The sequence below is a fragment of the Alosa alosa genome, chromosome 1 (assembly GCF_017589495.1).
Source record: "Alosa alosa isolate M-15738 ecotype Scorff River chromosome 1, AALO_Geno_1.1, whole genome shotgun sequence".
Lineage (NCBI taxonomy): Eukaryota > Metazoa > Chordata > Actinopteri > Clupeiformes > Clupeidae > Alosa > Alosa alosa.
Genome location: NC_063189.1, coordinates 347,501 through 365,000, shown reverse-complemented (window position 1 = coordinate 365,000; position 17,500 = coordinate 347,501). Strand labels below are relative to the sequence as shown.

General features: G+C 45.8%; 1 protein-coding gene across 1 annotated transcript in view; it reads left to right on the top strand.

Moving 5' to 3' along the window:
• Nucleotides 1-17,500, top strand: part of eml5 (EMAP like 5) — a 119,759-nt gene that overhangs the window by 14,371 nt on the left and 87,888 nt on the right. Inside the window, 4 exon segments of the mRNA XM_048249361.1 lie at nt 5,195-5,370; nt 5,372-5,394; nt 8,048-8,185; nt 13,387-13,643. Of these exon segments, the coding sequence (XP_048105318.1) occupies nt 5,195-5,370; nt 5,372-5,394; nt 8,048-8,185; nt 13,387-13,643 (594 nt within the window).

Genomic DNA, 17,500 nt, shown 5'->3' with positions numbered 1-17,500 from the left:
GCCTTGAACGTGCTCTATAGCGTGCTCTATATAGTGTATAGCCTTGAACGTGCTCTATATAGTGTATAGCCTTGGACGTGCTCTATATAGCGTATAGCCTTGAACATGCTCTATTGAACGTACTCTATAGCGTATAGCCTTGAACTTGCTCTATAACGCGCTCTATATAGCGTATAGCCTTGAACGATGTTTCTATAGCTGCTCTATATAGTGTATAGCCTTGAACGTGTTTCTATATAGTGTATAACCTTGAACGTGTTCTATATAGTGTATAGCCTTGAACGTGCTCTATATAGCGTATAGCCTTGAACATGCTCTATTGAACGTACTCTATAGCGTATAGCCTTGAACTTGCTCTATAACGCGCTCTATATAGCGTATAGCCTTGAACGTGCTCTATAGCGTGCTCTATATAGCGTATAGCCTTGAACGTGCTCTATATAGCGTATAGCCTTGAACGTGCTCTATAGCGTGCTCTATATAGCGAATAGCCTTGACCGTGCTCTATATAGCGATAACCTGAACGTGCTCTATATAGCGTAGAGCCTTGACCGCGGCTCTATAGCATTATAGCCTTGAACGCGGCTCTATAGCGTGCTCTATATAGCGTATAGCCTTGAACGTGCTCTATAACGTGCTCTATAGCGATAGCCTTGAGCGCAGCTCTATAACATGCTCTATATAGCGTATAGCCTTGAACGTGCTCTATATAGTGTATAGCCTTGAACATGCTGTATATAGTGTATAGCCTTGAACGTGCTCTATAGCGTGCTCTATAGCATATAGCCTTGAATGTGCTCTATAGCGTGCTCTATATAGCGTATAGCCTTAAACGTGCTCTATATAGCGTATAGCCTTGAACGTGCTCTATAGCGTGCTCTATATAGCGTATAGCCTTGAACGTGCTCTATAACGTGCTCTATATAGCGTATAGCCTTGAACGTGCTCTATAGCGTGCTCTATATAGTGTATAGCCTTGAACGTGCTCTATATAGTGTATGCCTTGAACGTGCTCTATATAGTGTATAGCCTTGAACATGCTCTATATAGCGTATAGCCTTGAACGTGCTCTATTGAACGTATTACTCCTAGCCGTGATAGCCTTGAACTTGCTCTATATAACGCTCTATATAGGCGTGATAGCCTTGAACGTGTTTCATAACGATGCTCTATATAGCGTATAGCCTTGAACGTGCTCTATAACATGCTCTATATAGCTTATAGCCTTGAACGCTCCTATATAGTGTATAGCCTTGAACATGCTGTATATAGTGTATAGCCTTGAACGTGCTCTATAGCGTGCAATTTATAGCATATAGCCTTGAATGTGCTCTATAGTGTGCTCTATATAGCGTGTGATAGCCTTTGAACGTGCTCTATAGCTGTGATAGCCTTGAACGTGCTCTATAGCGTGCTCTATATAGCGTATAGCCTTGAACGCGTTTCTATAACGCGGCTCTATATAGCGATAGCCTTGAACTCTATATAGCGTGCTCTATATAGTGTATAGCCTTGAACGTGCTCTCTATATAGTGTATAGCCTTGAACGCGTGCTCTATATAGTGTATAGCCTTTGAACATGCTCTATATAGCGATAGCCTTGAACGTTAACTCTATTGAACGTACTCTATAAGCATAGCCTTGAACTTGCTCTATAACGCTTCTCTATATAGCGATAGCCTTGAACGTGCTCTATAGGCTCTATATAGCGTATAGCCTTGAACGTGCTCTATAACGCGTGCTCTATATAGCCGTGATAGCCTTGAACGCGTGCTCTATAGCGTGCTCTATATAGCGTATAGCCTTGAACGCTCTATATATAGGTATAGCCTTGAACGTGTTTCTTATAGCGTGCTCTATATAGCTAATAGCCTTGAGCGGCTCTATATAGCGTGATAGCCTTGAACGTGCTCTATAGCGATAGCCTTGAACGTGCTCTATAACGTGCTCTATATACGATAGCCTTGAACGGCTCTATAGCGTGCTCTATATAGCGATAGCCTTGAACGTGCTCTTTATAGTGTATAGCCTTGAACGCGCTCTATAGCGTGCTCTATCGGCGTAGCGATAGCCTTGAACGTGCTCTATATAGCCAGTGGGGCAGCCTTGAGCGTGCTCTATATAGCCTATAGCCTTGAACGTGTTCTATATAGCGTATAGCCTTGAACATGCTCTATAGCGTGCTCTATATAGCGTATAGCCTTGAATGTGCTCTATATAGCGTATAGCCTTGAACGTGCTCTATAACGTGCTCTATATAGCGTATAGCCTTGAACATGCTCTATATAGTGTATAGCCTTGAACGTGCTCTATAACGTGCTCTATATAGCGTATAGCCTTGAACGTGCTCTATATAGCGTATAGCCTTGAACGTGCTCTATAGCGTGCTCTATATAGCGTATAGCCTTGAACGTGCTCTATAGCGTGCTCTATAGCATATAGCCTTGAACGTGCTCTATAACGTGCTCTATATAGCGATAGCCTTGAACATGCTCTCTATAGCTGCTCTATATAGTGTATAGCCTTTGAACGCGGTTCTATAACGTGCTCTATATAGTATAGCCTTGAACGCGGCTCTATATAGTGTATAGCCTGAACGCGTTCTATATAGCGGATATAGCCTTGAACGTGCTCTATAGCGTGCTCTCTATATAGCGTATAGCCTTGAGCGTGCTCTATAGCGTGCTCTATAGCATATAGCGCCTTGAACGCGTGCTCTATAACGCGTGCTCTATATAGCGTATAGCTTTGAACGTGCTCTATATAGTGTATAGCCTTGAACGTGCACTATATAGCGTATAGCCTTGAACGTGCTCTATAGCGTGCTCTATATAGCTGCGATAGCCTTGAACGCGGCTCTATATAGCGTGCTCTATAGCATATAGCCTTGAACGTGCTCTATAACGTGCTCTATATAGCGTATAGCCTTGAACGTGCTCTATATAGTGTATAGCCTGGAACGTGCTCTATATAGCCTATAGCCTTGAACGTGCTCTATAGCGTGCTCTATATAGTGTATAGCCTTGAACGTGCTCTATAACGTGCTCTATATAGCGTATAGCCTTGACCGTGCTCTATAGAGTATAGCCTTCTAACGTGCTCTATATAGCGTATAGCCTTTGAATGTGCTCTATAAGCGTGCTATATAGCCGTGATAGCCTTGAACCAGCTCTTTATAGTGTATAGCCTGGTGCTCTATATAGCTGCGGCTTCTATATAGCGTGATAGCCTTGGCGTGCTCTTATAGTATAGCCTTGAACGTGCTCTATATAGTGTATAGCTGTGACGTGCTTGATAAGTTTCATAGCGCCTCTATATTTGTGTAACATGAACATATACTATATAGCGTATAGCTTTGAGCGTGCTCTATAGCGTATAGCCTTGAACTTGCACTATATAGCGTATAGCCTTGAACGTGCTATAACGTGCTCTATAGCATTATAGCCTTGAATGTGCTCTATACGCGTGCTCTATATAGTATAGTAGCCTTGAACGAAGCTCTTTATAGTGTATAGCCTTGAGCGTGCTCTATAACGTGTTCTATAGCATATAGCCTTTGAGCGTTTCATATAGTGTATAGCCTTGAGTGTGCTCTTATAGCTTATAGCCTTGAATGCTCTATATAGCGTATAGCCTTGAACGTACTCTATATAGCGTATAGCCTTGAACGTGCTCTATATAGTGTATAGCCTTGCACGTGCTCTATAGCATGATGTGGACCTGTGTCTGTGGGTGTGTTCGCTTGGGAGACAGCTGCCCTACTGCCTCCCTCCCTACATAGAGAGCTGTCTCACTAGACATGACTTTGATTAAAATGCCTCTTTTTAAAATGAGCGAGCACTCGAATCTTTGGTTAACACTCACTGTATGGCCCGTTAGCAAAGGTCTGACGTTAAACTAAATTAGCTTACAATTTGTTTTTTCGGTTTCGAACCGCACTTGCTGCCTTGCTCCCCAGTTAGTTATCTTAAAAGGCAGCAACTTTACCCGTTTCGAACACACCCTATGTGTGTGTGTGTGTGTGTGTGTGTGTGTGTGTGTGTGTGTGTGTCTGTGTGTGTGTGTGTGTGTGTGTGTGTGTCAGTGTGTGTATGTGTGTGTGTGTGTCAGTGTCCACTCATGGCTTCTCTGTCTTTACTCCAACAGTAGCTAGAGGTGAAAACTCCAGAGGTGGGTTTCTGTGATTCTGCCCCATTGCCTTGTGTCCTTATTACCCCTCCAGCCCATATTATTGCCCCTCCACCCCATACTGGTGATATTAATGCCCCCTACCCCATATATTTACCCCATACTGGTGATATTAATGCCCTCTACCCCATATTATTACCCAATACTGGTGATATTAATGCCCTCTACCCCATATTATTACCCCATATTATTACCCCATACTGGTGATATTAATGCCCTCTACCCCATATTATTACCCCATACTGGTGATATTATATTAACCAGTTTAATCCAGTGTGTGTGTGTGTGTGTGTGTGTGTCTGTGTGTGTGTGTGTGTGTGTGTGTGTGTCTATGTGCTTGTGTGCGCGTGTGTATGTAAGTGATCATGTGTGTGTATGTATGTGATCGTGTGTGTGTGTGAGTGTGTGTATGTGATCATGTGTGTGTGTGTGTGTGTGTGTGTATGTGATCATGTGTGTGTGTATGTATGTGATCATGTGTGTGTGTGTGTGTGTGTGTGTATGTGATCATGTGTATGTGTTTGTGTGTATGTATGTGATCATGTGTGTGTGTGTGTGTGTGTGTGTATGTGATCATGTGTGTGTGTGTGTGTGTGTGCTCGTGTGCGTGTGTGTGTGTGTGTATGTATGTGATCGTGTGTGTGTGTGTGTGTGTGTGTGTGTGTGTGTGTGTGTGTGTATGTGATCGTGTGTGTGTGTGTGTGTGTGTGTGTGTGTGTGTGTGTGTGTGTGTATGTATGTGATCATGTGTGTGATTGTGGTGTGTGTGTGTGTGTGTGTATGTATGTGGATCATGTGTGTGTGTGTGTGTGTGTGTGTGTGTGTGTGTGTGTATGTGTGTGTGTGTGTGTGTGTGTATGTGTGGGTGTATGTATGTGATCATGTGTGTGTGTGTGTGTGTGTGAGTGTGTGTGTGTGTGTGTGTGTATGTGTGTGTGTGTGTGTGTATGTGTGTGTGTATGTATGTGATCATGTGTGTGTGTGTGTGTGTAACTCCCGCTCACAGGGCTGTCGGTGCGCAGTGTGTGTTGGCGTGGCGACCACATCCTGGTGGGTACGCAGGACAGTGAGATCTTCGAGGTGGTGGTGCACGAGCGCTCCAAGCCCTTCCTCATCATGCAGGGCCACTGCGAAGGAGAACTCTGGGCCCTCGCCATCCACCCTGGCCCTACCGCCATGACCCGGCCGCGGCGGCCGCTCAGTCAGGTCGGACTGTGCACACACCACACGCCACCACACACCACCACACACACACCACACACACACCTAACACGAGCCTTACCATGTAGCCACACCGCACACACCTGTCACACACACCTCCTGCCACCCTTTTGCACCTCAGCTGCCACCATGCCACTGCCACCTACCTGGCACACTATACTACCACACCACACCACACCACACACACCACGCCACCACACCACCACACGCCACAGCGCCTACACACCACCTACTACCTACACACACCACACACCATGCCACCCGCACACACACACACACACACACACCACCACCAAACCACTCAACACCTACATCAGAGCCCTGACTCACTGTTCACTTAGCACCAGGTCACTGCTGACTCTACACTGTTCACTGCTCACTATTCACTGCTCATTACTCTTATATCTTATAGAGCCTTTATACCCTTATATCTTACCTTCCCAACCCAATCCCCAATTATACACCCTTACCTTTCCAACCCCCAATTATACACCCTTACTCCAATCCCCACTGACTCATTATTCACTGATAGACCCTTACCTATCAAACCCCAAACCCCAATTCCCCATCCCCAATCATAAACCCTTACCTTTCCAACCCCCAATTATACACCCTTACTCCAATCCCCAATCATAAACCCTTACTCCAATCCCCAATTATACACCCTTACTCCAATCCCCAATTATACACCCTTACACCAATCCCCAATTATACACCCTTACATCAATCCCCAAACCCCACAGACTCACTATTCACCTATAGACCCTTACCTATCCAACCCCAATCCCCAATCCCCAATCCCCAATCATAAACCCTTACCTTTCCAATCCCAACCCCCACAGGCTCACTATTCACTTATAGACCTTTACGTTTCCAACCCCAAACCCCCCACAGGCTCACTATTCACTTATAGACCTTTACGTTTCCAACCCCCACAGGCTCACTATTCACCTATAGACCTTTACGTTTCCAACCCAACCCCCACAGGCTCTCACTATTCACTTATAGACCTTTACGTTTCCTTAACCCCCACAGGCTCACTATTCACTTATAGACCTTTACGTCTACAACCCCAACACCCGCAGACTCACTGCTGTTCCAACTATTTGAGGGCATTCCAAACATGTCTATGGGCCCAGGCCCAGGGGCCCAAGGGGTCAGGGGGCCCTGAAGCCCAAGCCTTTGCATGGAATCATTGCCTCAATATCAACAAATCAGGATGTAGGCTATGAATCTGATTGAATTTAGTATTAGCCCATCCCAAAATGCACCAGAATGCAGAAAATCACATCAAACAAATTAAACATTTTCTGGGGAGGACCCCCAAACCCCGACACAATGGCCAATAAGTGGGGGGCCCTTAACCGCAGAAAGCGAATGCAGTGGATCTTCAGTTTACGTGGTATTTATCACACCTGCAATTCATTGGGTAATCAGCACCTTTCTCCGCCCCCCACCGCAATTTGCAAACATTCACAACTGAAAGCATACTTCAATCACAAGCGCAGTTGAATGAAGTTAACTGATGACAACTATTCTGCCACCCTTATACACCCTGCACAAGCTGGCAGATAGACAACTCCTCCTCCAATCACCACGCTGAAGAGGATGCTTCAGTTCAACTCTGTTTTAATGGTCCACTGGAAGTAGGGTAAAACTACAAGAAATACAAAATAATACATTTTTAACTTCAGTACATTAATAAAAATGAATATGAAATGAATTAAGTGTTTTAAGCGCATATTACACAAATACGCTTTTAATATGAATGAACTGAGGTGTAGTTTAGCTAAACTCATGACAATGGATTATCTCATCCAGCTGAATGCATTATGAGCTAGCAAATGCTAACAATGACACATGTAATATGAACTCTTAGATTAGATTATAATATGAAATCTGCACTAATTTAAACTAATCAAAACTAGAAAATACGCCTCAAGTGGCCCTGAGTGTGTGTGTGTGTGTGTGTGTGTGTGTGTGTAGGATATGGAGTATAGTAGATCATGCTTTGATAGCGCGCTGTAACATGTGTGTGTGTGTGTGTGTGTGTGTGTGTGTGTAGGATATGGAGTCTGGTAGATCATGCTCTGATAGCGCGCTGTAACATGTGTGTGTGTGTGTGTGTGTGTGTGTGTGTGTGTGTGTGTGTAGGATATGGAGTCTGGTAGATCATGCTCTGATAGCGCGCTGTAACATGTGTGTGTGTGTGTGTGTGTGTGTGTGTGTGTGTGTGTGTGTGTGTAGGATATGGAGTCTGGTAGATCATGCTCTGATAGCGCGCTGTAACGTGTGTGTGTGTGTGTGTGTGTGTGTGTGTGTGTGTAGGATATGGAGTCTGGTAGATCATGCTCTGATAGCGCGCTGTAACGTGTGTGTGTGTGTGTGTGTGTGTGTAGGATATGGAGTCTGGTAGATCATGCTCTGATAGCTATGCGTGTGTGTGTGTGATTATTATTATTATTGTGTGTTATTCATTGTGGGATATGGAGTCTGGTAGGCCATGCTCTGATGGCAGCTATGGCGATGTGTGTGTGTGTGTTTGTGTGTGTGTGTGTGTTGAGTCTGGTAGATCATGCTCTGATAGCGCGCTGTAGTGTGTGTGTGTGTGTGTGTGTGTGTGTGTGTGTGTGTGTAGGATATGGAGTCTGGTAGATCATGCTCTGATAGCGCGCTGTAATATGGAGGAGCCCATTCGCTGTGCAGCAGTCAGCACTGACGGCATCCACCTGGCCCTGGGGATGAAGGACGGATCCTTCACTGTTCTACGCGTACGGTACGTTCTCCACCTCTCCATCTCTCTCTCTCTCTCTCTCTCTCTCTCTTCTTCACTGTTCTACACGTACGGTACGTTCTCCACCTCTCCATCTCTCTCTCTCTCTCTCTCTTCACTGTTCTACACGCACGGCACGCCTCCACCTCCATCTCTCTCTTCACTGTCTCTACACGCACGGCACGCTCTCCACCTCCATCTCTCTCTCTCTCTCTCTCTCTTCTTCTTCACTGCTCCCACACGCACGGCACGCCTCCACCTCTCCATCTCTCTCTCTCTTCACCGTTCTACACGCACGGCACGCTCTCTCCACCTCTCCACCTCTGTCTCTCTCTTCTTCACTGTTCTACACGTACGGTACGTTCTCCACCTCCATCTCTCTCTTCACCGTTCTACACGCACGGCACGCCTCCACCTCCACCTCTCTCTCTCTCTTCACTGTTCTACACGTACGGTACGTTCTCCACCTCTCCATCTCTCTCTCTCTCTCTCTCTCTCTCTCTCTCTCTCTCTTCTTCACTGTTCTACACGTACGGTACGTTCTCCACCTCTCCATCTCTCTCTGTCTCTCTCTTCTTCACTGTTCTACGTCTGGTCACGTTCTCCCTCCATCTCTCCTCTCTCTCTCTCTCTCTCTTCACTGTTCTACGTCTGTTACATTCTCCACCTCTCCATCTCTCTGTCTGTCTCTTCTTCTTTTCACTGTTCTTCTGGCGACGGCACGCGTTCAGAGCGCCCAGCAACATTGTAACACATGACCGAGGTGGCTCAGAATCCTGGGATACGCCCGCTTGACAACGGGAGAGATGGAACTAACAACTGGCCATTGCAACCATCCATTTAGAACTAGTAACGGCAGTTTGTCCTGCAAGTTGAGGAATTAGCTGATATGTGTCGGTAAGAAGTAGTGAGATTAAAACGTTTAAATTATAACAGGAAATGAACACAACGCAAGTGGCAACAGTGGAATAAGCGGGAACGAACGTGTGTTCATTTCTGTACATCTCGAACGTGTATTCATTTCTGTACATCTAGAACGTGTATTCATTTCTGTACATCTAGAACGTGTATTCATTTCTGTACATCTAGAATGTGTATTCATTTCTGTTAACTGAACCCTGTGTTGTCCATTATCCTTTACGTAACTATGTTTAGTGAACAAGGGATGTTCTCAGTTTTGCAATAACACGAAATATGCTCAACCAATCGTTAACAGAAAATATGGGCCTATTTTATTTTGAACACTGTTCCTTTCTGTCCTTCAGATTGCTTTGGTAAAGATGTAATCATTCCTTAACTCAGACAGACCTACACAGGGCTCCTTAACTCAGACAGACCTACACAGGGCTCCTTAACTCAGACAAACCTACACAGGGCTCCTTAACTCAGACAGACCTACACAGTGCCTGTGTTGGATGTATGATCAATGAAAAGTAGAATACTGTACCTTTAATCTCTAGATCTGCATTGTGGACATGTTTCTTTCAGACGCTCCCAAAGTCTGATCTAAACTGCCCTTAACAACAGCAACAGTACAATGATTAATAATCTAAACTGCCCTTAACAACAGTAACAGTACAATAATGATAGATAGATAGATAGATAGATAGATAGATAGATAGATAGATAGATAGGGGAAATTCAGGGGGTCTCAGTAGCATACAGACATCACACACAACATGCACTTACAGCAGAAATGGTAAAAATAAGTATAAACATATAACCAAACTCCACTGTACAATAGAGACAGTAGGAGATAAGAAAAACTAAATACTAAATATACTATATAAATTAAATGTAAAAAATCCAGTGTGCTTGAGGGTGATCAAGCATGAGACACTTGCAGTGACAGGGCCTGTAGTTTTGTGTGCATGGTGAGGTGCTCAAGAGAGTGAGTGTCATGGTGAAGGTGCAAAAGTAGTCCAACAGTCCAACAGTGCAATAATAAGGTCTAGAGACCAGCATAAAAATATGGACAAATAGGAGAGCAAAGTATAATGTAGACAAGGTCATATAAAAACTATAAACAAAACTATGTCAGTGCAAGAACAGGTTGAGGTAATAGGGTTACAGCCATTCAGTATTATTGTAGTAGCAAGCCATTGATCATGTGTGCTAATATAGCATGAAAACAGTGTAGCAGGAAAACAGTAAAAAAACATTGGGCTGTGGACATTAGTAAAACAGCAGTAAAACAGTAGTAAAGCAGTAGTGGGCAGTCAGTACTCACATGGAGAGGGTGGAGAGGCAGACAGACTAAGCAGAGAAGCTCTATCTCTCCTCTTCCCTTTAGTGAGGCATTGAACAGTTCAATGGCCCTGGGGACAAATGACTTCCCTCAGTCTGTCTGTTGTGCATGGCAGTGAGCTTAAGTTCCAGCTGATCAGGCTCTTCTGCTTAACAATAGTGCTGTGGAGTGGATGACACTCATTGTCCAAGATGTTGATCAGTTTGTTCAGGTTTCTTTTGTCAGACAGTGAAGTGATGCACTCCAGTTCAGCTCCCACTACAGAGCCAGCTTTCCTTACCAGCCTGTCAAGTCGCCCCGCATCCTTCTTCCCTTGTGCTTCCTCCCAGCATACCACTGCATAGAAGAGGGCGTTGGCCACAACAGACTGATAAAACATCCTGAGAAGCTTGCTGCACACATTGAAGGACCGCGAGCCTCCCTCAGGAAGTACAGTCTGCTCTGCCCTTTCTTGTAGAGTGTGTCAGTGTTGGTTGACCAGTCCAGTTTATTGTCCAGGTGGAGACCCAGATACTTGAAGGTGCTTTACTACCTCCCATTGACCCCATCAATGGAGACTGGTAGCAGAGTGGGCTTAGACTCCGCGGAAATCCACCACCATCTCCTTGGTCTTTGAAGTGTTGAGTTGAAGGTGATTGAGTTTGCACCACTGCACAAAGTCCTCCACCAGGCTCCCTGTACTCCTCCTCTTGCTCGTCCTCGATACACCCCACAATTGCAGTATCGCCAGAAAACTTGCATGTGGCATGACTCAGTGTTGTAGCAGAAGTCAGATGTGTACAGGGTGAACAGGACTGGAGAGAGCACAGTTCCCTGTGGCGCGGGTGCTGCTGATCACAGTGTCAGAGAGACAGTTCTTCAGTCTGAACTAACTGTGGGCTTGGTCAGGTAGTCAGTAATCCAGGTTACCAGGTGAGCGTCCACACCCATCTGCAAGAGCTTGTCTCCCAATCTGAGGGGCTGGATGGTGTTAAAAGCACTTGAGAAATCAAAGAACATGATTCTCACAGCACTTTTCCCTTGTCTAGGTGAGAATGTGTCCTGTGTAGAAGATAAGTGATGGCATCGTCCACGCCCACTTTCTCCAGGTATGCAAACTGTAACGGGTCTAGTGCATGGCGCACCTGGGGTCTGAGCATACCTAAGACCAGTCACTCCAGTGTCTTCATCACATGTGATGGAGAGCGACAGGCCTGAAGTCATTAAGCTCACTGGGGTGTGGCTTCTTAGGGACGGGGTGAGACATGATGTCTTCCACAGTGTTGGAACTTGTCGAGACGACGACTCCAGTTGAAGATGTGCTTCAGTAGCTCCCCAGTTCAGCAGCACAGGCCTTGAGTAGCAGTCTCTCAAAGCCTCATCTGCTTCTGGTGTCCACTTCCTGAAGGTGCGCGTGGCAACTGGTAGCCTCTGAACTTTTGGCTTGTACATTGGCTGCAAATGAATGAGGTTATGGTCCCACTTCCCCAGTGGGGAAGGGGGTGGCACTATAAGCATCCCTCACGCTTGCATACATGAGGTCTATTGTCCTGTTTTTCCTAGTTGGGCAGTCAACAAACTGGTAGAAATTTGTGAGTGTGGAATCCAGTGCAATGTGGTTGAAGTCACCAGAGATCGCAAAGAAGGCACCACTGTGCTGAGTTTGGAGCCTAGCGACTGTAGAGTGAATGACGCCACACGCCAGGTCCGGGAGGGCTTGAGGCGCACGTGGACACAAACAACAATGGCGCATGAACTCCCTCGGCATGTAGTATGGTGGTAGACTGACCGCTAGTAACTCCACATCCTTACAGCATACAGTCTCCTTCACTGTTACATGTCTGGGATTGCACCATCTGTTGTTAATGTACAGCACCAGTCCACCTCCCTTCTTTTTGCCAGAAAGGTTACTGTCTCTGTCCAAACGAGCTACACTGAAGCCGGCTTGTTAGCCACGTCTCCGTTAAGCATAGCAAACTACAATCCCTGTACAACTTCTGATTTCTTACCAGGGCAGCCAGTTCGTCAGTCTTGTTGGCCAGTGAGTTCACGTTTCCCATAACCATCGAAGGAACTGAGGGCTTGTGTGTCCACTTCTTCTCCCGACGCCTCGTCCTCACTTTGACTCTCGCTCTGCAACCCCCGAAAGCACCACAGCTCCTCCGGGATGTTTACGTGAACCCTACCAGCATTCCGTCGTATTGCAAGCAGCTGATTCCTTGTGTACACAAGTTTGCTGCCGCTGGAGCATTGTAATAGATCCATATCCATAGGATAGAATGAAACACTCCTCAAAGTGCGTAATCAAAAAAAGTTGCTTAGTAAAAAGTAAACAAAAGATGGTAAAAAAACACAAAGACACGGAGCTACCTCGACATGCTGCCACTCTCGTCGGTGCCGGAACCGGAAATAGACGTAGATCTTGCGAGATCAATTAATAATTAATAATCAGAAGATATCTGTCTGATCTAAACTGCCCTTAACAACAGTAACAGGGGGCAGCCCTTAATAATAATTGATAATCAGTCTGATCTAAACTGCCCTTAACAACAACAGCGGTACAATAATTAATAATCAGAAGATATCTGTCTGATCTAAACTGCCCTTAACAACAGTAACAGGGGGCAGCCCTTAATAATAATTGATAATCAGTCTGATCTAAACTGCCCTTAACAACAGCAACGGTACAATAATTAATAATCAGAAGATATCTGTCTGATCTAAACTGCCCTTAACAACAGTAACAGGGGGCAGCCCTTAATAATAATTGATAATCAGTCTGATCTAAACTGCCCTTAACAGCTGTAACTGTAGCAATAATTAACACACGTGACTTTCCTATTAATACATCCAGAGTGTTCATGATTAGTCTACACAGCGATAAACATAGCACATGTTTGTACACACACTCTCTCTCTTTCTCTTTCTCTCTCTCACACACCACACACACACACTCACACTCTCTCTCTCTCTGCAGGGACATGACAGAGGTGGTGCACGTTAAGGACCGTAAGGAGGCTGTGCAGGAGCTGAAGTACTCACCTGACGGGGCGTACCTGGCCGTGGGGTCCAATGAGAACGCTGTGGACGTGTACGGGGTGGTGCAGCGCTACAAGAAGGTGGGCGAGTGTTCCGGTTCCGTCAGCTTCATCACACACATGGACTGGTCCACCGACAGCAAGTACCTGCAGACCAACGACGGAACCAGCAGGAGACTCTTCTACCGCATGCCCAGTAAGAGCTGCCCACACTAACCCAACACTTACCCAACACTTACCCAACACTAACCCAGCACTTACCCAACACCCACCACTAACCCAGCAGGAGACTCTTCTATCGCATGCTTAGTAAAAGCTGCCCACACTAACCCAACACTTACCCAACACTTACCCAACACTAACCCAGCACTTACCCAACACCCACCACTAACCCAGCAGGAGACTCTTCTACCGCATGCCCAGTAAGAGCTGCCCACACTAACCCAACACTTACCCAACACTTACCCAACACTAACCCAGCACTTACCTAACACCCACCACTAACCCAGCAGGAGACTCTTCTACCGCATGCCCAGTAAGAGCTGCCCAACACTAACCTAACACATTTAATACTAACCCAACACTTACCCAACACTAACCCAACACTTACCCAACACATCTAACTCTAACCCAACACTTACCCAACACCCAACACTTACCCTACACATCTAACCCAACACTTACCCAAAACATCTAACACTAACCCAAACCACACGTCTCACTCAAACCGCCCAACACTCACTCATAGCCATAACCCTATAACAGGGGTTAAATCCATCGACAACACAAATGTAAAAATTGCATTTGGGGCTTTCTGCTATATGAGAGCTATCACTCTACTATTATTCCCAGTCATTATCATGGAAAATAATGTTCAGATATGCGACAAATTATTATAATGGCATTGTATAACAACCCTCATAGTAAAAGGTATATTTTACATTTTTCAAATGTATTTATTTGTTGCTTTTATTTTTCTCTCCAACTTGCTGAGGCCCCCCTGGCACCCCCTCGCGGCCCCCCAGGGGGCCCCGGCCCCCACTTTGAAAACCACTGGCCTATAACATGACTTTGTGTGTGTGTGTGTGTATTTGTATATTGTGTGTGTGTGTTGTGTGTGTGTGTGTGTGTATATTGTGTGTGTGTGTGTGTGTGTATTGTTTGTTTGTGTGTGTGTGTGTGTGTGTGTGTGTGTGTATTGTGTGCGTGTGCGTGTGTGCATGTTTGTGTGTGTGTATGTCTGTGTATATTGTGCGTGTGTGCATGCGTGTGTGTGTATTGTGTGTGTGCGTGTATATATTGTGTGTGTGCGTTGTGTGTGTGTGCATGCGTGCGTGCGTGTGTTCGTGTGTGTGTGTGTGTGTGCGTGCGTGTGTGTGCGTGCGTGTGCATGCGTGCGTGCATGCGTGTGTGTGTGTGTGTGTGCGTACGTGTGTGTGCGTGCGTGTGTGTGTGTGTGTTATGAATCCAATAAAATATGAAAATGGAAACACAACATAAGAACGGCCCAGGAGTCAGGGATAAGAAAAATATAATTCTTTTTTTATTTTGGACAAACTGAGAACTCGGCAACGATGCCAATGCTTCGAAAGCACCATAATAAATAAAAACAGATTCTAGCAAGCTTCCTAACTTTCTAGTACTTTTAAGAAAATTCTACCTTACCTCCTCGAAATAAAAATGTGTGAGTCTTCCGCACGGCTTACCTTCTATACTAACGTCCAACTATATAAAGTGGGAAAACAAACAAAACAAATCACCGGCCCGTCACCAGTTACAATAGTCGTTCGAAAAACGAGAAAAAGACAATTTTGAGCAGAGTAGCGAAACGGAGATAATAGAATCAGCGGTGTGTGTGTGTGTGTGTGTGTTTAATATGTGTGTGTGTGTGTGTGTGTTTAATATGAGCGGCCTGTAAACGGCGTGTGATCCGAGATCCAGCTGCGTGTGTGTGTGTGTGTGTTTAATATGTGTGTGTGTGTGTGTGTGTGTGTTTAATATGAGCGGTCTGTAAACGGCGTGTGATCCGAGATCCAGCTGCGGTCATGTTGGATAAGGCAGCTTTTATAGGCAGGCCAACTCGCAGACGCCAGCACACCTTCACACAATAAGGATAATGACAGGTAGAGAGAATGCAGGTAGAGGGTGAGACTAGGACAGCAAAGTAGGCTACACAAGGGCACGTAACACCCCCACCGATAAGAATAAGTTGGAGGGCGAAATTAAGGTATCAATAACATGTACCCAGTAAATACATAACTGCATCAAAGATATATGAAAAAAAAAGGTATACTTATCCTAAACAAGTGGAGAGACTCCTTATCCCGAATAAGAGCTCATCCTGCTGATGACAAATACAGTTAATATCTCCCGACAATTTATTACCAATAATGAAACGGGTTATACGCGAGATAACGCGTCAGCGACCAGATTGTCCCGACCACAAATGTGTTTAATGACGATGTTGAAGCCCTGAAGAACAAGACTCCACCGCATTAGTCTTTGATTGTTATTGCACATACGGTTCAAGAACGTCAAGGGGTTGTGGTCGTTAAAAACTGTAACTGTGGCAGCGCAGCCGACATAGACTTCAAAGTGCTGCAGCGCGAGCACCAGCGCAAACGCTTCTTTTTCGATAGTGGAATATGCGCGCTGGTAATGAATGAATTTGCGCGAGAAGAACGCAATGGGTTCGCAAATCGCAAATCTATATTCTAGACCATCAGCACCACGCTGACACAGGACAGCGCCAGCGCCTAAATCACTCGCGTCTATTGTGACAGAGAAAGGCAGATTGAAATCTGGCGTGGCCAATACCGGCGCAGTGGTGAGGAGAGCTTTCACGGAGTCAAATGCAGACTGACAAGAATCACTCCATTTGAAGACACGCCGTGCTCAACAAGTCGGTCAGTGGGGAAGCCACGGTCGAAGTTTTGCAGAACGACCTATAGTAATTCAACCATGCCGAGGGAAGCGGCGTAAATCTCGTCGGGTGGTCGGAGCTGGAAAATTCGCGATGGCCTCAACTTTTGCTTGGACGGGGCGAACCTGCCCACGCCCAATGATTTTACCGAGGTAGATGACGGATGCCTGGCCGAAGACGCACTTTGCCAAGTTAACGGTTAATTCAGCGCGAGACAGACGGTCAAAAACTGTGGAAAGATGTTCCATATGTTCACGCCAGGTGGCGCTATACACGAGAAGGTCGCCTAAATAGGCCTCACAGTTTGGGACACCATCTAAGACATTATTAACCAAGCACTGAAATGTGGCGGCAGAATTTCGAAGACCGAAAGGCATGCGGACATACTGCAAGAAATGGTCTGGTGTGGCAAAAGCTGAGACCTCCTTGGCACGCTCGGTTAACGGGACCTGCCAATAGCCCTTAAGAAGGTCCAATTTACTAACATGGTTGGCGGACCCAAGCGTCAACGCGATCATCCATAATGGGTAGGGGGGAAACTGTCTGCTTTTGTTACGCATTTACGCCGCCTGAAATCGGGTACAAAACTTAAAATGTATCGCCGGGCTTTGGAACTAACAGACATGGTGAGCTCCAGGGGCTGGAGCTGGGTTCAGCAATATGGTTCTCGAGCATGTAATTAACCTCCTGCCTACATATCTGGCTTTCAAAGGGTTGGCTGATATGGATGTTGTTTAATTGGCCTACTGCATTCAACTTCGATGTTGTGTGTGATGGCAGTTGTACAGCGAGGAATATCAGTAAACAAATCCTTGTGTGACAAAATTAATGCTGACAGATCAGCAGACTCAGGAGCAGAGAGATGAGAGAGAAATGAAGGGAGATCTGCAGTATTTCAGAGTTTTAAGTCTGCCTTCAACCACCTCCATAGGAGGGCCGGAACGCCGGAGGCGCTTCTGATACAACGGCGACAGTTTCAGCACCATGTGCCGTGGACAGCGACGGAGCTGGGCTGTCATTTTGAGGAGAAACGGACGAGTCAGAGTTTGGAGACGACATCAACCTGGGCTGTCGCACATGATATGGCTTTAACCTTAACGTAATGTATAACGCGCCTGCAAAGCAGAACC